General features: G+C 39.5%; 1 protein-coding gene across 6 annotated transcripts in view; it reads left to right on the forward strand.

Annotated features, from left to right (window-relative positions):
- The first annotated feature begins 6,581 nt into the window (after positions 1-6,581).
- LOC109928668 (ankyrin repeat and SAM domain-containing protein 1A-like) overlaps positions 6,582-25,309 on the forward strand; it is a 210,066-nt gene continuing 191,338 nt past the window's right edge. For 3 of the 6 annotated variants that reach the window (XM_048612025.1, XM_048612026.1, XM_048612028.1), the window contains exons 1-2: positions 6,583-6,727; positions 11,790-11,916. In XM_048612025.1, coding sequence (XP_048467982.1) covers positions 6,707-6,727; positions 11,790-11,916 — 148 coding nt within the window. In that variant the 5' untranslated portion in view covers positions 6,583-6,706. Of the gene's footprint in view, positions 6,728-10,221; positions 10,291-11,789; positions 11,917-25,309 lie in introns of those variants that run through there. The other 3 variants (XM_048612023.1, XM_048612027.1, XM_048612024.1) reach the window with 3 other exon arrangements.

Here is a 25,309-nt window from a genome sequence, read left to right on the forward strand (position 1 = left end):
CAATCGGATACTTATTTTGAATCCCAGTCGGGACAAAATGGGCAAAAGTAATGCAAATACTGAAGCACTTAGCTGGAAAACTGGCCATGGGAGGGAACCTGCTGCTGGCTGGATAGGGCTGTGGCTGATCACATGCCCACACGCCAAATCAAAGGCAACATATGGATCCTCATTCTCAATGACATTTTGACTAAAATTCAGCAGTATGTCACTGAAGCACTTAAGGGTGAGATCCAAACCACCTCCAGACACGTACAACCATGTGATGTTGCACCATTGACATCTATGTTGAAAGAGGACCTCGGACAGCTTCAGTTGATTCAGTAGACTCCATCAATTTAGCGCTAGCATTAGTCATAGAGTTACACAGCACGAAGCAGACCCTTTGGTCCAGTTCGTCCATGCGGACCAGATATAAGAAACTGATCTAGTCCCATTTGTCAGCATTTGGCCCATTATCCCTCTAAACCCTTCGTATTCATGTACCCATCCAGATGCCTTTTAAATTTCATAACTGTACCTGCTTCCTCCACTTCCTCTGGCAGCTCAGTCCATACACGCACCACCCTCTTCAAACATTTGCCCCTTAGGTCCCTTTTAAATCTTTCCCTCCTAACCTTAAACCTATGTCCTTTAGTTTTGGACCCCGCTAGCCTGGGGAAAAGATCTTGTCCACCCTATCAATGCCCTCATGATTTTATAAACTTCTATAAGGTCAGCCTTCAGCCTCCAATGCTGCAGGGAAAATAGCCGCAGCCTGTTCAGCCTCCCCCTATAGCTCAAACCCTCCAATCCTGGCTACATCCTTGTAAATCTTTTCTGAACCCTTATAAGTTTAACAACATCTTCCCAATAGCAGGGAGACCAGAACTGAATGCAGTATTTCACAACTGGTCTAACCAACATGACCTCCCAACTCTTAAACTCAATGCATTGCATTGATCAATAAAGGCAACTATACCAAATGCTTTCCTCACTACCTGGGACTCCACTTTCAAGGAACTATGAACCTGCATTCCAAGGTCTTTGTTCAGCTACACTGCTCAGGACCTTACCATTAAGTGTATAAATCCTGCCTTGATTTGCCCTTCCAATTTACATGTGGTCTTCACATTTATCTAAATTAAACTCCATCTACCACTCCTCAGCCCATTGGCTCAGTTGATCAAAGTCCTGTTGTACTCCGAGATGACCTTGGCCGACTGCTACACCTCCAATTTTGGTGTCATCTGCAGACTGACTAACCATACCAACTTATGTTGGCATCCAAATCATTTAAATGAATGACAAAAAGCACTGGACCCACCACTAATCCTTGTGGCACACTGCTGGTCACAGCCTCCAGTCTGAAAAGCAACCCTCCATCACCCCCCTCTGTCTGCTATCTTCCAGCCAGTTGTGTATTCAAATGGCTAGTTCTCCCTGTATTCTATGTGATCTAATCTTCCTAACCAGTCTACCATGTGGAACTTTGTCAACACCTGACTGAAGTTCACATCCGCCTTCATCAGTCTTCTTCGTTAATTCTTCAAAAAACTCAATCAAGTTAGTGAGACATGATTTCCTGTGCACAAAACCAAGATGACTATCCCTAATCAGTCCTTGCCTTTCCAAACGCATGTAAATCCTGTCCCTCAATCTCCTCCAACAACTTACCCACCATTGACATCAGGCTCATTGGTCTATGGTTTCCTGTCTTTTCTTTTCATTTACCATCTTTTTTTAAATAATGGCACCACTTTAGCTAAATTCCAGTCTTCCAGCACTTCAACTGTGCCTATAGATAATACAAATATCTCAGCCAGGGCTGCAGCAATCTCTTCCCTAGTTTCCCACAAAGTTGTAGGGTATACTTAATCAGGTCGCAGGGATTTATCCACCTTTTTGCGTTTTAAGCCATCCAGCACCACCTCATCTGTAATACGGACATTTTTCAAGATATTGCGATTTATTTCCCCAAGTTCTCTAGCTTCCATATTCTTCTCCACAGTAAGCATTGACACGCAATACTCATCTGTATCTCACCCATCTCCTGTGGTTCCATACGTAGGTGGCCTTGTAGATCATTAAGGGGACCTATTCTCTATCTAGTTACTCTTTTGTCCTTAATACATTAGTAGAATATCTTTGGATTCTCCTTAAACCTATTTGCCAAAGCCATTGCATGTCCCCTTTTTGCCCTCCTGATTGCCCTCTTCAGTGTACTCTGCCCTTATTTTCCCCTATGGATTCACTTGATCCCAGTCTATACCTGAAAAATGCCTCCTTTTTCTTGACCAGAGCCTCAAATTCTGTAGCCATCCAGCATTCTCTACACCTACCAGCCTTCCCTTTCACACTAACAGGAACATAACGTTTCTGAACTCTTGTTATTTCAATTTTGAAGGCTTTTCACTTTCCAACCATCCTTTTACCTGTGAAAGCTTCTCCCAATCAACTTTTGAAGGTTCCTGCCTAATACCATTGAGATTGGTCTTACTCCAATTTAGAACTTTTTAACTTTTATATCAGGCCTATCCTTTTTTTACATAACTATTTTAAATTATGATCTCTGGCCCCCAAAGTGCTCCCCACTGACACCTCAGTCACTTGCCCTGCCTTTCTAGTAGGTACATTTACAAATTGAATAAGAAATTTTTCTGCTACACACTTAACAAATTCCTTTCCATGTAAGCCCTTAACATTATGAGAGTCCTAGTCTGTGTTTGGAAAGTTAAAACCCCCAACCATTACAACCCAGTTATTCTTGGAGATGTGGGATCACCTTACATACTTGCGTCTCCATTTCCCGCTGACTACTGGAGACCTATAGAACAATCCCAAGTAGGCAATCATCTCTCTCTCATTTCTCAGTTCCGCACACACCGCTGGACATTCTCCCAAGAATATCCTCCCTACGTACAGCCGTAATGTTATCCTTAACCAAAATGTCACTCCCCCATCTCTCTTGTGTCCCTTTCTATCCTTTGCATAACATCTATACCTTAGTACACTAAGCTGCCAGTCCTGCCCTCCCTGAGCCATGTTTCTGTGATAGTGATGATATCCCAGCCCCATGTTCACAACCATGCCCTGAGTTGATCTAGGTTACCTGTCAGGCCTCTTGCATTGAGTCTTACCTTGTTCTCTGCCTTGCTCTTGACTGCCATGACTATTTGACATGCTCATATCTATTGTACCAGCCTCAGACTTGTCTTTTTACTCACTCCTCTCTTTTGGTCTCCCCACACCCAACCACCATCACCACGAGTTTAATGCTGCCTGAGTAGTACTAATCACCCTGCAGGGATGTCGGTCCCCTTCTAATTCAGGTGCAACCCATCATTCTTCTACAGACCACTTCTACCCCAGAAGAGGTCCCAATGATGCAAAAATGAATCCCTGCCCCCTGTACCAGCCCCTCAGCCATGCATTCATCTGCCATATCCTCCTAATTCTCCTCCTCAGCATCAATAGTTTATATTAGTTTATTTACTCTGCACGCAAGTCTTTTCACTTGCCTGACATAAAATAGTAAACCTGAAGGTCCAGCAGAGGGTGCAGTAACCTTGAATAAAATTCGGACACAGGCAATCCAATATAGAGAGAGATTTTGGTTATGAATGATCTGGGTGACAACTGTTACACTTTTACTGGAATTTTAGATATTTGAATTGCGGGACGTGTCACTGGTTGCCCATCATTTCTTGCTGTTCCCTAGCTGCCATTGAGAAGGTGGTGGTGAGCTGTGTTCTTGAGCTGCTGCAGTCTGTAAGAAACGAGAGGTAATGACAAGTGGAAATATAAAGCCATGTCTGAAGATGATACAGGTAGTTCTGCTATAACGTGTGTTTCGTTAACATGAATTGGCTGTAATGCGCTCAAATAATCCGACGCTGTTTGGATAACACTAACTTTGTGCTGTACAAGTGTAGTGGGTTTTATATAGTGATTTTTCCCATTATGTGATTTTCTATGGTGATTTCCTATAAGCACAATTTTCTATAGCGTGAGGTCACAAGAATGCAATTATCGCGTTATAGGAGAACTACCTGTACCTGAGGGTTCTGTAACTAAATTTATCATTTGAATTTTTATGGTAAAGTAAGATTCTGAATTCTTAGCACCCTTTGCAGAGGTTACTAATGAGACATATTGGCACCATGTTACTTGTGAAAGTAAACTTGCTGCCAGCTGTCCATAAGTACTTGGAAGTGTTAATGATGTATCATTGCAGTATTCTCTTTGGGAGCCATTTTTGTATTTGTTCATGTCAAGGGCTAGGCTAACATTTAGCCCATACTTAACTGACCATGAGAATGTGCAGTACAAAGGAAGTGGTGTTGCCAAAGTACCTTAATTCATTTTCCATCAAGTGAGCATTTATTTTAGTTTTGTCATTTGTGTAAATTCAAAGAATTCTTAATAAAATTTAATGCAGCCATTCTCAAAATAAAGTCATCTTGATTATTGGTTTCTGTTATTGAACTGCATTATTACAATTTGGTGATTGAAAAGTGTAAAATTTATATTTTAAAAAATGGAATTTGGATTTCAAAATGGACTCTGATGGGTTCTAGTTGCTTATGTGAAGGGTTTCTTTATTTAAAAAAAGGCCAGAGTCCTTATGGAATTGTGACTGAATCTACCATTTGTCATAAAGCAGGTGTCTGACTAATTTATTAGACCTTTTTGAGCAAATCTCAACCAGATTGCGTAGAGGGGAACCAGTATGTCTGTTGTATTTAGACTTTGAGAAGGCGTTCGAAAAGCTATCTCACAAAATGTTATCTTGTAAGATGGGAGTCCGTGGTGTAGGAGCTAGTATATTGGCATGGATATGGAATTGGCTCATGGGCAGGAAACAGTGAGTGGAGATAAGGTGTTCTTTTTCAGGTTGGCAACCATTGACCAGTGGGATTCTGCGGGCTCAGTGCTGGAAATACAACTGTTTAGAATGTACACGAATGACGTGGAGGAAGGAAGCTAATGTACTGTAGCAAATCTGCAGATGATACACAAATAAGTGGAAAGGCAGGTTGCAAGAGAGATACAAACATTCTGCAGGGAGATAGGTTAAGCAAGTGGGCAAAAAAGTTAGCGAATGCAGTATAATGTGGGAAAATATGAAGTTGTTATGTATTTTGGATGGGAAGGGTGAATGAAATAACAGCTTTTTTTCAAATGGAGGTAAACTGCAGAAAGTAACAATACAAAGGGAATTGGGGGTGCCTGTGCATGAAACACAAAGCTAGAACACAAATGCAGCAAGTAATCAGGAAGGTTAATGGAATGTTGGCCCTTATTTCAAAGGGTCTGGAGCATGAGTAGGGAAGTCTTACTGCAGTTGTGCAATGTGCCGGTGCAACCACATCTGGAGTACTGGGAGCAGTGTTGATCTTAGTTAAGGAAGGATACCATTTAATTGAAGGCAGATCAAAGAAGATTCCCTAGGATGATTTGCAGTATGGAGGGATTGTCTTATTAACAAACAAGTTGGGACTCTTCTCACTGGAGTTTCGGAAAACAAAAAGTTATTTCTTTGAAACATACAGGCTGCTTAACAGGCTTCACAGGATAAATGCTGGGAGGATGTTTCCCCTCATCAGAGAGACTAGCAACAGAGGGCATAGTCTCAGGAGATGAGGAGGAATTTCTTTTGAGCGTTGAGTGTCTTTGGAATTCCTTGATTCAGAGAGCTGTGGGGCACAATCTTTGTGCATGTTTAAGCCTGATATAAATAGTTCAAGAGGGGAATCGAGTGTTATGGGGAAAATGCAGGAAAGTGGATATGAGGAATGTTGGATTAGCCATGATCCTACTAAATGGTGAAGCAGGTTTGAGAGTCTGAATATCATCCTGTTCTGAATTCTTACGGTCTTTATGGCTGCAGACTCTTCGTAGTGTTAGTGGAAACTGGATATACTGTTGTATAGCCTATACTGTTGGGAATTTGACAGGGAAGTAATACATATAAGAGCATTTTACATAAAAGATCATCAGCTGTCTTTTCAAAGTGAAAGATGAGCAAGTTTTTATTTCCGCTTAGCAGACACCAGGGTTGAGTATAGGAGCAAATTTACTTTATCTCTCAGGAGGAGATGAGGGACGTTCAGGGGACCTGTCACAGTGCTGTAACTACTGTTAGCCATGTTCAGCTGCATTAGCCATGGGCAGCTGTTGGCCATTTTGTGCTGCTCAGTCATGGGCAGCCCTAATGAGGTTACTTTCTCAGGACTTTGTAATGCACAGTGTTGTGAAACAGGTTGAGACTTTATTTTGCTACGTGTTTTAAGATCATTGTATTCAAATTGCTCTTTGAAACTTGTTTATGCAATAAAATTCTATTTAGTTGAAGAATATCTATAGTCTTGTGCGAATACATTTATGACTAACCACCCATGTTAACTAAACAAAAGGGAGGGCAAACATGTAAGATGATTAGTTTTGCTTTTAGTTCAGAAGAATATAGGATGAGCAAAGTTTTTTTTGTTTTTTTTTGTTTCGTTTTCGGTACAGAAGACATCAAAACCGAGATTAAAATCAAGTTTCATTCTGGGATCTGACACGTCCACACTGAGATCAAACACATTGGAAACAATATACATGTGGATTGGAAGATTGATTGTATTAAAGATCTCAGATTATTACAAGATTATGTTTGGTACTTTGGATTATCCATTGCATTGGAAATTTTATTCCTTGTTACTTGCAATCCATCCTTGAGATGTTTTGTATGCAAGCAATCGTAAGTATTTTGAATACATTGGTAGCAGGAAAGATAATATTACGTTTCTTTCTCTTCAATTGAGTTTTTGCAAATAAATGGCGTAACTGAAAATAATGCAATTAGGATACATGTTACAAGTAACAATAATGAAGGAAAGCCACTGTGATTTTGTGGGCACCCATGACTAAACATCTAAGACGGAGTCCAGAGAGCATTAGTTTAGAAGTAGATATGGAACGTGAGGGTAGCTGCTAAATACTTAGAGCTTGTATTTGAATATTTATGCATCTTGAACCTAAAGGAGATCTGTTCGTTTGAGGGAATATTGCATTATTAAACATATAACAAAATGAAGTCTGTGTTCTTTCTTGAGTTTGTACATATTTAGCCTGAGAGGCCCAGAAGAATATCAGCATAGCCAGAAGTGTGTGCAATTCTAATGCCCAGTGGTCGTAGGAGTTTTGTGGTTAGTTTCAATGTGTTCCTAATGTAAGTAGCGTGATGAGTGTGTCAGGGCGTGTAGTATCTTCCTGGCGTCATTTGTTATGACCCAGTTTTTCAGGTATCCATTGTCCTTGAATACCTGGAAGAGATATTAGTTTGTGTGTCTCCTCTAATTTGGTCCATTTAATGATGACAAAGGTGTCGTCCATGTAGCGTATCCATAGTTTTGGTTGGATTAGTGGAAGGGCCATACTTTCCAGTCTCTGCATCACCACTTCGGCTGTTAGTCCGGAGATAGGTGATCCCATGGGTGTACCGTTGATCTGTTCATATATTTGGCTGTTAAAAGTGAAGTGGGTGGTGAGACATAGGTCCAGTAGCTTCAGCATGTTGTCTGTGGAGATGATGTCACTGGGGTCTTGTTCTTGTTCTAGTAGTGCTGTCATTGTTTCACTTGCTAGTGGTATGTCTATCGATGTGAATAGGGCAGTAACGCCAAACGATACAATAAACAACACCCTCACTGGAATCAGATTCACCAGAGAAGAGGAGAAGACCAAACGGCTCCCATTCCTGGACATCATGGTAGAGCACAGAACAAATGGGGAATTCCTAACAAAGGTACACAGGAAAGCCACACACACTGACCAAGTATGAACTTCAACAGCAACCACCCTAACACACACAAATGAAGTTGCGTGAGAACATTATTTAAGCGGACAACAAAACACTGCAGCAGCACAGAGCTACGCTGAGAAGAAGAAGAGTACCTGATTTTGGTTGCTAAATGCAATCAAGTTTAAATCATTGTTGCAATATTTGATTGTGAGATTTCTTAAGTAGCTGAGTTAAAGGTAACTTGTGATTTACCCTCAACACCAGCAATAGTACTTCTCCTGTAGAACTAACAGGGCCCTAGCCAAGCTATTCCAGTACAGCTACCATGCTGCAATCTACTTCATTGGGCAATTTTCCACTTTTTATCATGTCCTCTGCCTGAGAAGAAAGACAAATCCAACCCTGCCAGTTACCACTGTGTCAGTTGATCTTCGATACCAGCAAAGGGATGGAACGGATAGTCAACAGAGTGTCAAGTAGCACTTACAAAGTGATAACCTGTCCATTGGTGTTCAGTTTAGGATACATCACGGTGACTCAGTTCCTGAGCTCATTGGTCCAAACATGGACAAAAGGGCTGAACTTCAGAGGCGAGAGTGACTACCTTTGATATCAAGGCTGCGTTTGAGAGAGTATGGCATCAAGAAACCCAAGCAAATCTGGAGTCGTCGGGAATCGAAAATTCTGACTCCAAGCAACTCTAGCACAAAAGATGATGGATTGAGCTATTTTAGTTCAATTACCTCATCCCCTTGGTCTAGCAAAGCAACATCAACATGCCATGAATGAATATCAAAACTCTTGAAAAGCTTTACAGTGCAGCAACCAATTCCACCACCTCCAGCGAGATGCCACCACCAGCCATACATTTTTCCTTTCCCCTCCCTTGTCAGCCTTCTGCAGACACTCTTACCACCTGGACACCCTGGCCCACTCTTCCTTCACTTGCAACAATCCCCCCTCCCCATCCTTTTCCTTGCAATCGCCGAAGGTGTAACACCTACCCATTTACCACCTCCCTTCTCGCTTGCCTTCCAGGTGAAACAGCACTTTACCTGCATTTCCCACAATTCAGTGTGAGCAGCGAATGCAGTACAATATTGTCTTCTCTACATTGGGGAAACGAAGCATAGACTGGGTGACTGCTTTGCAGAACACAGACATTCTGCTCACAAAAAGATCCTGAGCTTCCAGTTGCCTGCCACATCAACACACCAGCAGGTTCCCTGGCCAGCATCTGTCTCCGGTTTGCTGCAGTGCTTCAGCAAAACTCAGCGTAAGCTGGAAGAAGAACACCTCATTTTCTCCTTGGGGACCCTGCAGCCTCTTGGACTCAAGAAAGCTGGGTACAAGCCCTAAAGTTATTAAACTCCATGTTTTAGCCCCCACCCCCATACACCAGGCCTTGTGATCGCATAGTCTGCTATTATGACCACTAACATCTCCACTAACAGCTATTCACCCTTCTAGCCAGATTGTTATCCACTCCTTCGTCCAACTGTTCTTTTCTCTCTTTTAGGATCTATCCCTAATCACCTACCATTTACTCTTTACTCCCTCCCATCCTATCCTCTGCCTAAAAATTGATATTTTCCTAGCTTCCGTTAGTTCTGAGGAAATACCACCAGACCCGAAACGTTAACTGATACTCTTCACAGATGCTTCCACATCAGCTGAGCTTTTCCAGCAATTTCTGCTTTTGCAGTTGAACTGGAGCAGCCTTATAAATATTGCGGATACGAGGACAGATCAGAAATTAGGAAATGTAGAGCAAATAACTCATCTCCTGACTCTCGATGCCTGTCCACATCTAAAGGGTTAAGTCAGGAGTATGATGTAATTCTCTCCATTTGCCTGAATGGATTCACCTCCAAGAACACTTGGGAAGCTTAATCCAATCAAGGATTGGATTATTGCTTATTGGCACCCCATTCATCCTCTTCAACGTTCAGTCCCTTCGCTATTGATGCATAAGTGTGTACAATCTACAAGATGAACTGCAGTAACCTACCATGCCTGCAGTGATAGCACCTTCCAAATGCATGACCCTAATTACATAGAAGGGTAAAGGCAGCAGATACATGGAAAAACCACCACCTGCAAGCTCGCCTACAAGCCCCACATCAGACCGTCTGAACCTAATATCTTATTCCTCGCTGTTGCTTGGTAAAAATATGGCACTTCCCCTACGAACAGCACTGTCGGAGTCCTTAAACTTGAAGGACTGTAGTGATTCAAGAAGGCTCCTCACCACCACTTCAAGGACATTTGGGGATGAGCAATAAATATTGACCTAACAAGCAACATCAACATACCATGAATGTACTTAGGACTCTTAAACAGATTTACAAAGCAGCAACTGTATCACGAGCAAGTATACAGTTCAATTCTGAAATCTTATAAACTAATCTATTGTGTTCCACTTTTCCATTCTCTTTGTTTAATTCAGTTACATAACCCATGGCATATATGGGTTCAATCCTCAACCAGCAGTGTGCTGTGCCAATGACATGTCGAATGTGAGTTGATAATTTTTTATTCATTTGTATGCATGTTGTGATCCAGTACAAGAGAAGCTGAGAATTTGACCTGCCTAGGATTGTTAACTTTATTACTGGTTTGTTGAAGGTGACCTCCTATGAACTGATTTTATGCATCTGGAATTCAGTAGAACTGTTGTGGCTGAAATTCAAAGCTTCTTTGAATGAAGGATCTATGAAGTTGGTAAATGAATCCAAGGCTCCACAAATATTCAAATGTAGCAATTGTGTGCACAAAAATCTGACTATCTTTGCTAAAGAATAGCGATCAATTTCACAGGTATTTCTAAAGGAGTGAAATGTGAACAAATCACCTTTTATCCTTGCTGCTTTCACAGCTATTATTCTACAGACTGCCACATTTAATTTTTTTTTTGGAGCATTTGGTCAATTGAGTGCAATTATGACATTTAGATGAACTGATGTGTAAAACAATCTTGCTTGTATTCCTGTCATAGGAATGAATGTCATTGGAACTGTTAGTTTTATAACATAGCTGAGGGCATTACAATTTTGATTTGAGCTGACTGCCAGAAGAAGCTAATAGCAAAATAGTGATATTATTCTTCTCAGCAGTGTTACTGTTGCAACCTCCTGCATGGTGGGGAGAGAGAGAAATGCATTTGACGTTGCATGTGCAATCCATTTTGATATTCATATCTACCTACCTTGCCTGTTTATTGAATACTGTGTTTGTGCAAATCATCTTTTTCAGTCTTAGCCATGTGGCAGATCTCTTCCAAAGAAAGGGGATCCATTATTTTTACACTGTGTCCCTCCAAGCTTGTAACTGCCTTTGTAATATTTCTCACTTTTCTCCTTTCACCATTGTAGCAATTTTCGTTTATCTATTTAATGACACTGAATTTTTATAATGCTCAGTACAAAGGATCCCTGTTTCACCCTAAGTTGTAACTAAGTCTTCATACTTTATTTTGCTGTCTTTCCTGAAGTTTCGCAGAAATCTTAGCATTTCTGATTTCAAGTCACACTTTCTCAAGACTTTAAGAATATGGAATACATTACCTCCCTTAGTTCATCTTTTCTCGTAGTGGTCAGCCTCTTTTTAAAATTACTATTTACTTTAGTTTATTTGATTATTTTCTCCACATCGTTCCAACTGTGATAGCTTTCTTGCAAATAATAAATGTGGATTTCTTTTAGTTGCAGGTATAACATATTTGCCTTAAACTGGTAATGTGCAATTTAAAGTAATGTTAATCAGATTGTGAAGAAATATAGTATGTCGAGACTAATTGAACCCTTAGGTTGGGAAGAAAGGTGATGAAAATCATAACTTTGCATAGATTCTATTTTGCTTATGGTTGATTTGCAGTTGAAAATTTCAATTTCAGAGTTCGGAGTTTTATGGCAATAACCATGCATGCAACATATTTCAGTTTCCTTTTTATATTGGCTTGTCTCTTGCTGTTGATCTTGATCATGAGCTTGATGTGAGAATAATTGCTTCTCCTCAGGATTCGGATGTGAAGGAAACTCCAGAAAAGTTTGAAGAAGACGAGAATCCCTACGAACTTCTCCTGACTGCGGAAACAAAGAAGTTAACAACTTTGGATATATCCCATCATGAAACAGAAAATGCAGGTATGATATTGATACTAAACTTGCGCTATTGCAAAAAAATGGTGCTTCATAATCTGTTAGTGCCACTTCTGAATGGAACTAGGGCATTCATTGTGTTTAGTTTTCTGAAGGTTGCTGTGAACTTTGGTGACTGAGTCCTGGCTGTAAAGTTTCATTGTTTTTGCTTTCTGAATTTTAAAAACCTTTAATGAGCTATGAATGGGGTATTAGGATAAACACCATGTTCTCCACTTCTGCAGATGATTAATTTCTGTCCTTTTATTTGAGGAAATTTTCCTGAATATTCCAAGAATTTCCAGAAGTTTGGAAGATATGCTTAGATTGCGCCAACTCCCAATGGAATGCTAATTATCAGTGTTGACACCATGTATAATTGCAGTGAGTTTTATTTTTAATATGGAGGTTACTTTACTTTTCTGAATAAGAGTAGGTAAACCATGATCATTATTTGATAATTGTATAGAAATAAAATATCTTTTCCACTTAAAAACAAAATTCTGTAGATGCTAGAAGTAATGATAGAAAAAGCTATTGTTAACCCAGTAGGTCAGCCAGCATCTGAGTGCGAAGAAGAGTTAACTTTTCAGATTGATAAACTTTCATCAGAACTGGAAAAGTTGGTGGGGGGAGAACAAACGGAACAGTCTGTGATTAGGTAGTAGTCAGGGCACATTAAATTACAAAGATGACATAAATATATGGTTACAAATGAAATATAATGGAATACAATTTTAGTTTGTTGTTTGATGTTTTGCAGTGGGGATTAACTAGCAAATAGATGTAAATTAAACTATTCTGTTGGAGATGTGGATAAATTCTGCTAGTCATGTAATCGAGCACCAGCATTAATTTGCATACTAAATTAAGTAGATCACTGATCCATGACTAGCTCATGTCATGTTGTTTAACATAATGATTTACTGTGTTGTCAGTTTTTCTTCTTAGACCAGATGCTGCCTTTTCCTCTAGACACCACAAATGTGTGGGTTCACATTTCGTCAGTACTTAGATAAAAATGACCTCTACCATCATAAATTTAAACATATAATTTCTCACCTTTTGAAGCAAAATTAAATAAATAGTTGAATGTTAAGATACAGCATTCAGTCCTTTTAGCATAACAACATTGGTGTGATATGGATTGTAAAGCTGTCATAAAATTGCTGTATGTATATTTCACAGAAAATGTCAACTCTTTATTCTCTGTATTATTTTAATATTGGTATTTGCTTCTGTAAATTTGTGACAAAAATCTTGTGTACAGCACACTTTGCAGTTTATAACAGCAAAAAGTGAGGTTGCACTTTTAACTGGCTAAGACTTCAACATTCTCATTTGCTTGTATGTAAGTTTCTTAAAGGTGCAAAAGAACAGTTCTTTGGAAGAATGGTCGTTGTAATGCTGCAGAGAATTGCAGAGAATCCCATTTTCTCCACGCAATCACACCACAAGTTGATTGACAAAACAAAATTCTAACACCGCTAAATACAGGCAGTATTCCTTCTAAACTGCACAGTAATACAGAAGTTCAGCATACTGACCGCATACCGATCAGCATGATCTCTGCGCCAAAGCATTGACTTTGAGTTTTGGAAGTTGCTACTGCATTCTCTGTGACCAAAAAAAAAAGTTAGAAGGAATATTGGAAGCAGGGCAGATGTTTCCCTTGGATGGGGAGCCTGGAACCAAGGGTCAAAGTCTCAGGATATGGAGTAGGCCATTTAGGACTGAGATGAGGAAACCTTTCTTGACTGAAGGTGATCAATCTGTGGTATTCGCTACCACAGAAGACTGTAGAGATGGGATCACCGAGTACATTCAAAAAAGAGAGTGATAGGTTATTGATACTAAAGGCATCAAAAGGAGAGAAAATGTGGCTACGATTTGGTGATAGAGGATGGGCCATGATCATATTGAATGGGGAGGAGGCTCAAAACACCTATTGGCCTACTTCCAGTTCTTGGTTTCTAATGAGAACATTTCCAAATCAGGAAACCAATGGAGAAAAATGTTTCACCTGTTTGAGAGCCTTACTGATACACTACTTTGATACAGAGGTAGGAGACTAGGAAATGCAGTGAAGAATTGGCACTGGGAAAATGGAGGACAGGTGTAAATAGAACAAAAGAAGCCTCAATTGCTATATTGTACTGAGGAAAACCACTGCCACTCCATTCCACTCTAGTGCAGGTAAAAGACAGACAAACTTGACAAATTATGGCAATGTTCCTGTATCCACAAGTAGCTGCAGGACAAACAGGAGCCCTAATTTCCATGATGACCATATCCTCAGCCCTGCCTCCATCCTTACCAAATAGATTAGAAGAGGTGAAGCTACAATGAAAGATTTCAGTTTGTTTTTTCAGTAATTCAGCAAATGAACAGGCAGCACCCAACAATGCTAGTCATTCCTGGAGTGTCCACAGTTATCATTCATAGCCCACATCAAGAACACTATTATGTAACCTCAGGGATAAGTTTACTTTTAATTTTGGATCCTCTCGGGTGACAGGTTTCTGAAAGATTCTGTTTTATGTGAAGGGCTGGCTGTGGTGGGTGTATGCACTATTGTTGGATGGCAGATTTTAGAAACCACGTGCTGGGACAGTATGATATCCTGTTGGTGATAAGAATGTCTCTCTGATTTGATGGGGGTGGCGGGTTCAGTTCCAAACCTTGGAAGGAAAGCTTAGATGCTAATTTGGGTGCATGATTAAACAGTAAGGACATTATTCCCCTTTTGGTGCATGCGACCTCTTCATTGACACACTCTCACCAGAAGTCAAATGAGGTATTTGAGAAAACAAATCGTGGCAATAGGTGCTTGAATGTGGCTGAGGTCAGCATAGGCTCCATTTTTTTTCATATTTGTTTAAACATTTTCTCTTAGTTGACCACAGTTGTCTAACTGTACACGCAGAGTTTTTGTCTTTGTTTGCATTTATCCTGTTGTATTACGCAAAAATGTTTGAATGCTTCATGTTTTGCACGTTTCATTAATAAGAGTTCAGTACAATTAACTGCAGTCAATTTTCACCCATACCTCTGATGTTTGCCTTAAACCAATTTTAAAGCTTCATTTGTGACTCTTGTTTCTCTTTCAAATCTAATGTCAAATGGAGATATTTTGTATTTCCCATTTGCAGCACAGTCCCTCAAGCAGTAGGTACTGCAGTTCAAGCAACAGTCTCTAACTAGCCCTTACACCTTGAAGTAGGGGCCACATCTCTGACTGAACCTACAGAGTAAGCTGTTAAGCTATTGCCAATTGTGTATGCATCAGAAATCCTTAGTGGAATTGAGAAAGCGTATGACCACCATGAACACCTTTCATTCCTGCCTTATGGGCAGTATAACATTTCTCATTCATCACAGACTTGAGCACATTCTTACATTCCCTCACACTAAACTGAACTTGTTGCAGAGACCTAGAGATGTATCCTTTCTGTTTGATGAATTGTCTGAGTCTCTGGATTAACAGTCCAGCGATAATGCCATTAGGGCATTGCCTGACTGGAGGTGTCTCATTTGTGGTTTTCCAATCTGCTGGAACCCTCTAGAACATGGAGAGTTCTGAAATATTTTGACCAGTGTCTTCACTATCTCTGTAACAACATCCTTTTAACACTTGGATGCAGGCCATCAGGTCTTGGCAACTTGTTGCCTTTAATCCTGTTAGCTTGTCAAAACTTTGCCCTTTATGATAGACACTGTTACATGTTTTTTCCTCCCATTTGCACGTTAGCACCTTCATTATCTGATATCTTTGTGATGTTTGTAGTTCCTCCATTGTTAACACTGATGCAAAATATTGTTTTAAAGTAATTGCCATTTCCTGATCTCCATTATTAATTCCCCAGTTGCATCCTCTAAGGATTGCACATTTATAAGAACATAAGAACTAGGAGCAGGAGTAGGCCGTCTGACCCTTCGAGCCTGCTCCGCCATTCAATAAGATCATGGCTGATCTTTTCATGGACTCAGATCCACTTACCCGCATTCTCACCGTAACCCTTAATTCCTTTATTGTTCAAAAAAAATCTACCTTTTCTTCAAAAACGTTTACTGAAGTAACGTCAACTACTTCACTGGGCAAGGAATTCCATAGATTAACAACCCTCTGGGTGAAGAAATTCCTTCTCAATTCAGTCCTAAATCTGCTCCCTCTAATCTTGAGGCTATGCCCTCTTGTCCTAGCTTCACCTGCCAGTGGAAACATCCTCTCTACTTGTTCTATCTTTTCTATTCCCTTCATAATTTTATATGTTTCTATAAGATCCCCCCTCAATCTTCTGAATTCCAATGAATATAATCCCAATCTACTCAGTCTCTCCTCATAAGCCAACCCCCTCAACTCGGGAATCAACCTAGTGAACCTCCTTTGCACCCCCTCCAGTGCCAATACATCCTTTCTCAAGTAAGGAGACCAAAACTGCACACAGTACTCCAGGTGTGGCCTCACTAGCACCTTGTATAGCTACAACATAACCTCTCTGCTTTTAATTTCAATCCCTTTAGCAATGAAGGACAAAATTCCATTTGCCTTCCTAATTACTTGTTGTACCTGCAGACCTACCTTCTGTGATTCATGCACGAGGACACCCAGGTCCCTCTGCATAGCAGCATGCTGCAACTTTTTACCATTCAAGTAATAACTCTTTTTACTATTACTCCTACCAAAATGTATGACTTCACATATATTTACATTGTATTCCATCTGCCAGACCTTTGCCCACTCACTCAATGTATCTATGTTCCTCTGCAAAGTTTCACAGTCCTCTGCACACTTTGCTCTGCCACTCATCTTAGTGTCATCTGCAAACTTTGATACCCTACACATGGTCCCCAACTCCAAATCATCTATGTAAATTGTAAATAATTGCGGTCCCAACACGATCCCTGAGGCACACCACTAGTCACTGACTGCCAGCTAGAATAGCACTCATTTATCCCCACTCTTTGCCTCCTGTTAGTCAACCAATCCTCTATCCATGCTATACTTTACCCTTAACGCCATGCATCCTTATCTTATGCAGTAGCCTCTTGTGCGGTACCTTGTCGAAGGCCTTTTGGAAATCGAGGTACACCACATCCACTGGGTCCCCATTGTCCACCTCGCTCGTAATGTCTTCATAGAATTCCAAAAGATTTGTCAAGCATGACCTGCCCTTCATGAGCCATGCTGCGTCTGCCCAACGGGACAATTTCTATCAAGATGCCTTGCTATTTCTTCCTTGATAATAGACTCCAGCATCTTCCCTACTACAGAGCTTAAGCTAACAGGTCTATAATTCCCCATCTTTTGTCTACTTCCCTTTTTAAACAGTGGTGTCACAGTTGCTGTTTTCCAATCTGCTGGGACTGCCCCAGAGTCCAGCGAATTTTGGAAAATTACCGCCAGCGCACCTGCTATTTCTCCCGCCATCTTTTAGTACCCTGGGATGCATTCCGTAAGGGCCAGGAGACTTATCAATCCTTAGCTCCGTTAGCTTGCCCAACACTACTTCTTCCGTAATAATGATTGTTTCCAGGTCCTCACCTACCTTCATCTCTTTGTCAATGACTGGCATGTTATTAGTGTCCTCCACTGTGAAGACCGATACAAAATACTTGTTCAATGCCTCGGCCGTTTCATCATATCCCATAACTAAATTCCCCTTCTCATGCTCTAAAGGGCCAACGTTTACTTTAGCCACTCTTTTTCGTTTTATATATTTATAGAAACTTTTGCTATCTGTCTTTATATTCTGTGCTAGTTTTTTCTCATGTTCTACCTTACTTTTCTTTATAGCTCTTTTTGTGGCTTTCTGTTGACCTTTAAAGTTTTCCCAATCTTCTAGTTTCATGCTGTTTTTGGCCACTATGTATGCCTTCTCTTTCAATTTGATAGCCTCCCTTATTTCTTTAGACACCCATGGCAGATTACCCTTTTTCTTACAGTCCTTCCTTTCCATTGGAATATACTTTTGCTGAGCACTTTGAAAAATTGCTTTGAAAGTCCTCCACTGCTCGTCAACTGTCCCACCATAAAATGTTAGTTACTCTGATTTTATATATCCTTGGAAGCTCTTTTGTTGTTACAGTTTTTGCCAAATTAGTTTCATAATCAAATGTTTCCCCCATTAGCTTCTTAGTCATCCACTGTTGATTACTTAAGAAAAGCTGCAGTCTTTTGGTCTACCACTGATCTTTTCTCCCCCTACTTTCCTCTAGTTTTTGATTGGATTCACTCCTTGACCATCTTTTTTAACTAATTAACTTTGTCAGCCATGTCCAGAATAAATTTTTGCTCAGTGTTATGAAATATCTGCTTAAATGTCTCATGCTGTTGGTATATTAACTTTCCCGTGTGAACTCACCGAAGTCTATGAATTAAAATCCTGCTGACATTTACATCAACAGCTCATTGTTCTATGTAAATAGGAATAAGTGAATGGATTTGCTGTTGTTGTTCCCCACTGCATTCAGTATTGGTGTATTCATATTCTCCATAACAGTGGCAGCGGTCGTTGAAATGGTTATAGATATTTGGGTCTTTAAGCATGCTACACCATTCAATAAGGCTGTATAGCTGATATGTTATAGTCTTGGTTCTGTTGTCTCACAAGAATCTTTATGCCTCTGCCTTAAAAATATTCAACGACTCACCACCATCACCACCTTCTTAGTCAGTGCTCCAAAGTCTTTCAACTCAAGAGAAAAGACTTCTCCTCATCTCTGTTCTTTCAAGCGTGATTCCTAATTTTAAAAGTGTCCTCTGGTTCTGGACTCACAAGATTAAATATTCTTTCCACATCCCTCTTGTCAAGACCATTCAGGACTTCATGGAATCACATTAAATCATTCATCACTCTTCTGAACCTTCGTGAAAACAAGAACAAATGCAGAGAATGTTGAAGAAACTCGGCAGGTCTGACAGCATCTGTAGAAAAGGAAATAGAGTTAATGTTTGAGTCTGGTCTGACATATAAAGAATTGTTTGGATGATAGAGTAATGTTACAGGAAATGTTGTGTTATGTAAGAAATGTCACAAGTAGAGTTCCTTCAGGATTTGTATTTGGACTTCAACTTTTTGTCAAGCATACTAAAAATTTGGATAAAGCAAGAGTTTTTATTGGGGTTTGCAGATGGCAATAAATTAGGAGGTGCAAAAGGATGTAAAGAGGGGAACAGGAGGTTTTAAATGAATTTTGATTGTATGAACAAAATGTAAGCCAAGGGTGAAGGGATCTACTTTGGATCTTTTCAAATTAAGAGAGACTCAGAACTGCTGCTGAGTAAAGAGATTCACACAATTCAGTGAAATCTAGTGCACGAGAAACAACAAATAATCAAAATGTGAATGTGCTGCTGGCCTTTCTCTCAAAGGAGCTGGAATCCAAATTTATAATTATGAAAAAGTTAGATGGGGTCCATTCAGAGAAACAATTTCCTCTTGATGGGAATAGAGAACAGGATGCAAAGATGTTTAAAAATTCAGCCATTTGAAGTGAAAACACAAAAATGTAGAGCACTCCCTCAAAAGGCATTAGATGCTGAGGTGAACTACAAATTTTAATTCTGGTTAATTCTTACACAGGATATTTGCCTCTGTGCAATTTTAAAAAAACTACCATGGTTACACAAATGCAGAGCATTTCCTTGGCTACAAGCAAAGGATTGTATGATTAACTCCCTTTGTTTTGTTACAGTTAATGCAGTTAACAAATGCATTATGAACTGAACACCTGAATTTTGCTTCAAGGCACCTACAATTGTATCTCACTGCAGTAAATTATGATCTCACAATTAGTGCACCTACACATTTCAGTATGCCCACAACTTACATTACTCAGTTAAAAGTAGTATATTGACCAATAAAGAATATTTAAATATTTACAAATAACCAGACGTATTGTGCATGTTTTCCAATACATTTAACAATACTTCTTTCATTGTGAAAAGCCTGACTTTCTAGGGATGTTTTATACTTGTGTTGTGATTTATTCCAATTTTATAATTCTATTCTTGTAAGCATCAAATGGCAGTGGTGTTATGTAATCTTAATTGTGATTACTTTTAAATCAGCTATCTATGTAAGGCAACTAATATCGATGCATTTGATAAATAACAGATCTGTTACAATTTGAAAAGATATAGATTATATTTTTAATATCAATCTTGGATGTTTCTGATCACTTTGGTTTGCATGTGAAGTATCTTTGGGTAAAGTAGATTCCAATCTTAATGTGATTCAAAACTGCTTTGAGAAGGATCCACTTATGACATGGATACATATGGTTGCAGTGATATCATGGGGCTTGACATTCTGGTACATTTTTAATTTCACAGCCATTAATTTTGATCTTAACAGCAACACTTCTTGATAACTGCAGTTGGCAGATTGTCGAATCTAGCAATCTACCTTTTTTTTTTGGAGTAGAAAGCTCTCGAATCTGAATGTCTAATTATGAAAAAAAAAATTTCCTCTTGATGGAAGTAGAGAACACAATGCAAATACCTTTAAAATTCAGCCATTTCGGAGTCACCAAAACTTAGAACACTCCCTAAAAAGGCATTAGATGCTGAGGTTAACAAATTTTTATTAGGGAAGGGTATCATGGGTCATGACACCTGTGACAGAAATGGCTGATTCTGAAGAGTAGAAAACAATAGTTTTCACCTGGTGATGCGTCCTTCTCTGTTGCTTTTGGTAGAAATACATAAAAGTTACTTGGCCACACCATGCATTTGTTCGTGGTGGTATTTCCCTTCCAAGTGAGCAATTTATTCTAAGTCACATTAACCTACCTTCTTCCTACAATCCGCTCAAACTCTTTTTGTGTCCCTCCATTTACCCAATTTAATCCTCACTGTTTCTGCCTTAAATCATGGAAACAAATTCCACCTTAAGTCTCAATAAACATGTTTCTTCTATACACTACTAAATTTGTTTAATTTATTCTTCTGTCCAAGGCTGCTTTTTCTTCTCTTTCATCTTCAATGAGATGTGGGAGTTGCTATCATGGCCGACATTTCTTTCTTGGAAGAGAGCTTGCTAGGCCCTTAGAGGGCATTTAAAATTTGCAGTGGTTCTGCTGGCCAGACCAGGTGAGGATGACAAACTTACTTCTGTGAAGGATGGCGATGAACCAGATGGGGTGTTTTTTATGACTGTTGAAAGTTTCATGGATCACTATTATTGAGACTTGTTTTTCATTTCAGATTTTATTAATTAAATGAATCCTTAGTTTCTGGATATTACCATTACACCACCATCTTTCTCATGTCATTGTACTTAAATAAAGTCAATAATTCACTTTTGGATTTGAGTTTCTCTCGCTTTCCCAGTGATCCTGTATGATGAGATTACTAAATAACCCCATTCTATGACATAAGTCAAAATGTGAAATACCACATCTTTGGTGGGATCCACTGCATATTGTTCTCAGAAACTTTCTCAAATCCATTCCATGAGCTAACCTTCCAGACTGCTTCTGCTTATTTGGTGTGCCTAGTTTCTCTGAACTGTTCCCCGTAGTTATCACATCACCTTTGTATAAACTCCTGTTACTTCTTGATAAGTGCAGTATTCAACTGAATAACTACTGTCCCCAGTGTTTTATGATACTTGCTATTTCTAATCTTCACCCATACTAATTCTGATTTCTGCTGTTCTGAATCAAGATCTTTCCTACCACTATACTTCACCCTATGCTATCGAAGCTATCCCCGCACCTCTTCATTTTAGAATTTTTCTTGAAACAATAACTTAGAATATTTCATTTCCGGCTTTAGTCACCACACAGTCATGCCTGTAATGATCGTCAGATAAAACCCAATTATCTCTATCCGCATCATTAATTTCTGTTTAGTTATGGATATTTCTTGTACTTAGAAAAAAGTTCATTTCATATTAATTTTAACTTTGACCAATTTTCCCCATTTGACCTTATTCACAGATACACTATTACCATTAAATTTTGTATCTTCCTGTCGCATAGTCTCCTTATCTTTGCCTAGATTGCTGCACTGTTCTGTGACCTTGACTTTTCTCTTTACGTTGAAAAGTTTCCCCTTGAATTATCTCCCCCTACACGACCTCCCCCTTTTTAGATGAATATTGTAACTGTAGTCCATGTTACATGACTCTTAGGGCCAATGGCCCAGCCAATTTAGGTGCAGCCTGCCAGTGTACAAATGTTAGTGTCTAATGAATTGAAATTCCTGTCTTTCACACCACTTTATCAGCCATGCAGTCACCTCTCTGGTCTGTTCAATCCTATGCCAATTTGTGTTTGACTCTGGTGTAATCCAGAATTTTATCATCTTTGCAATTCTGTTTAAACAATTTGCACCAGAGCTTCTCAAACGTCTTCAACAGGGCGTTATTCATCATTTTACTTATGTAATTGCTTATTTCATGGAGGGTAGAGGGTAACCATCCAATTATCATAGCTCAAATTATGCTCAGTTGCAAAGTTATGTCTTGAACAATTTTACCCAGAGGTAAAAGCAGTGGGACCTTCCACTTAGAGCTGCACAGGGCAATATTTACCCCATAACTATGGTACCATGCCACTATGATATTTCTTTTCACTCCAACTTGAATTGCCTCTTGTACCACGGTGCCATGGCCAGCTACTCTGAAATCTTGAATTGCCTGCTCTCATTTACAGAGGCACAGTTGGACATGGACAGGGGCAGAGGCTCCTCCAGCACTGCACCTGGGTTGCTCTTACCTGATTTGAAGTTTTGCCCTTCAGGCCCTAACCACTAAACAGACCACTCTCCAACCCAGGGGTGTGACTGGCCTCCTGGATTAAAATGTCGAGGTAACTTTACCCATACCTGATGCCTATGTTGTTTACATTTTCGGGTTGCACTTCAACAACTTCAAGGTGAAGTGGGCAATTACTGCACATGTAATGTCCAGGATTGCAATGCTGTACGCAGCTTTTCACAATGCTGCAGTTGTGACATGTCAACTTCACTGGCATTTGAATGTGTGTGGACAATATTTTCTTCCATTTTAATTAGAGTATGTGTATTTAATTAACATGAAATAAATATTTTCTTGTGATATGGATAACCACAAGAATTGAAGGCAGAAAAGCATTGCAACCTTCTCCATTTGCACTCAATTTCTACTTAAACCAAATTTCACACCTTTTACATTCAGTTTACAACTACTGTGATAACCATTTGTCAGGAGTTTTCACGAAGCCAAACATGTTTTTCAATAAAATTGCAATTAACACCACCGGTTATGGATTTTTAAGGTTGTGTGTAAAATAAAGTTGATTTATAATTCTTTGGAATGATCAAGTCATTAACATAATTTTTACATAACTGACAGATGTGACTCAAACAAAAGGCATCACCGGATTGTGATCAATGTTCTTCATTTAATTGGAATGATTTGGAAGTATGGATTCCAAAGTGGACAGAACCATATGTAGCTTAAAGTTTAATTTGTTTTTCTATATTGTGTTAAGAAGGGAACACATGGTTTTAGTTTAGTATTTCAGTTCTGTAAGAAGTATAGGGTTGTTTGAAAAGCTGTTTATGAGCATTTGAATGAGACTTTTTAAAAAAAAAAAAAACTTGATGAATAATTCAGTGCTTTAGAAAACACAGAAACAAAAGTTGTTATTGCCAGGGTGTCGTTTGACCGCAGAACTGACAGAACCAGCAAGAATTCAGTGTTAATGCAACTGCAGAATGCATGCCTGACCCAGACACTGCTTCAAAATACTCTCCCCAGTATCACTGTGTCATTCAGTGCTGAGAAACTCATAGAATTGCTGGTGCTCCTGAAAAGCTAGCTATTGTTGATCCGTAACATTGTAAAATATTCTAGGGTACTTTGCAGGAATATTATAAGACAACATTTGGTACAGAAGAAAATATTAAGATTGGTGTGTAAGAGCTTGCTGTAGTAACTACAATATTTATGTGGCTGGACAGTTGAATTTCTGGTCAGAATCTTGGTAGTGAGGCATTCGTTAATGCTAGTGTCCTTGAAAGTCAGTGGAATGTCTCAGGTTCTCACTTTTTGGAGATGGTCACTTCCAATCACTCCTGTGTTGTGAATTCCACATCGCACTGACCACTTGTTAGCCCAAGCCTGTATGTTGATTCGGTCTTAGTTGCATGTGGGCATAGATTTCTTCAGTATTATAAGAGTTGTGAATTAAAGGGAAACACTTTGTGTAATCATCACTGTACCTCATCCCCTTGTTAACCTTACGCTGGAAGAAATATTTGGTGAAACAGCAGAAGACAATTGGTCTTAAAACACTGCCCTAAGGAACTCGAGCAATAATGTCCTCGTGCTAAGTTGCTTTGGTTTCTTAGATGAAGGTATGACTTGAAACAGTGCAGACTTTTCTTCCTTGATTCTCATTGATTCAATTTTACTGGGACTTGTTGGATTAAATATGGTCTTTGTAAGGACTATTTTTATGTTTCTCTATTTTTAATTTTGGACTGAAGTAGGAAAAGACAGTCATAGAGCCACGGATTGCTGAAAGAAATACTGCATGCTGTTGAAAGTAAAGAACTTGACACCATTTTAAGTCCTGTTCTCACAGTTGCTGATTCAAGTGGTAGTCGAAAGAGAAGGTACAGGCAAGTTGGAGCCAAGAGTATGTGTACACAGATTCAGCCAGCAGCAGGTAGCTGGTTGGTTTGTGGACTGGTGACAAGTTATCGATGATGAAAGCCTTCTGCCTGTCAGCAAATGTGATTGGTTCTTGTGCACCTGAATAGCTTGAAGCTTTGAGCAAGACAGGAAGAAGACATCAGATCTCCTCCAGCCCCGGAGCTCTCTGCCGTTTGAAGTAAAAGTCACTTTAAATCTGAAGAAAATCGGTGTTCTATCATCAGTGGCTATATGCTGTGACTTTTTATTATGAAGTCCAAGGCCTTTTATAAGTAGGAACTTTTACCTCCTGAAAACCAATGAAAGCATCTGGAGAAGGAAGACCCAGAACCAACATCCTAATGAGCACAAGAATCATCCCAATAAGTTCTGTGAATGGGAAACAGAAATAAAATCAGAAATTGCTGGAAAATCTCAGCCGGTTTGACAGCACCTGTGGAGAGAAAACAAAATTAACATTTTGGGTCCAGTGATCCTTCCTTAGAAAGGTCAGAACATCCATTTAGCCCTTTTAGCTGAAGATTGTTATAAATGCTTCAACCTTGTCTTTACACTCATGAGAGGACTTCCTCCATCATTGAAGATGGGAATATGTGTGAACTTTTCTTCTGTTGGTCATTTGGCCTCCACAATTCAGATTTGGATATGACAAGCCTGCAGAATATTAATTTGATCTGTTGGCTATTGGATGTTGTGGTTATATATATGATATTCTCCTGCTGTTCGACATATCTTTCGTCCTGTGC

This window comes from Rhincodon typus, chromosome 25 (assembly GCF_021869965.1).
Source record: "Rhincodon typus isolate 14 chromosome 25, sRhiTyp1.1, whole genome shotgun sequence".
In the NCBI taxonomy this organism is placed as follows: domain Eukaryota; kingdom Metazoa; phylum Chordata; class Chondrichthyes; order Orectolobiformes; family Rhincodontidae; genus Rhincodon; species Rhincodon typus.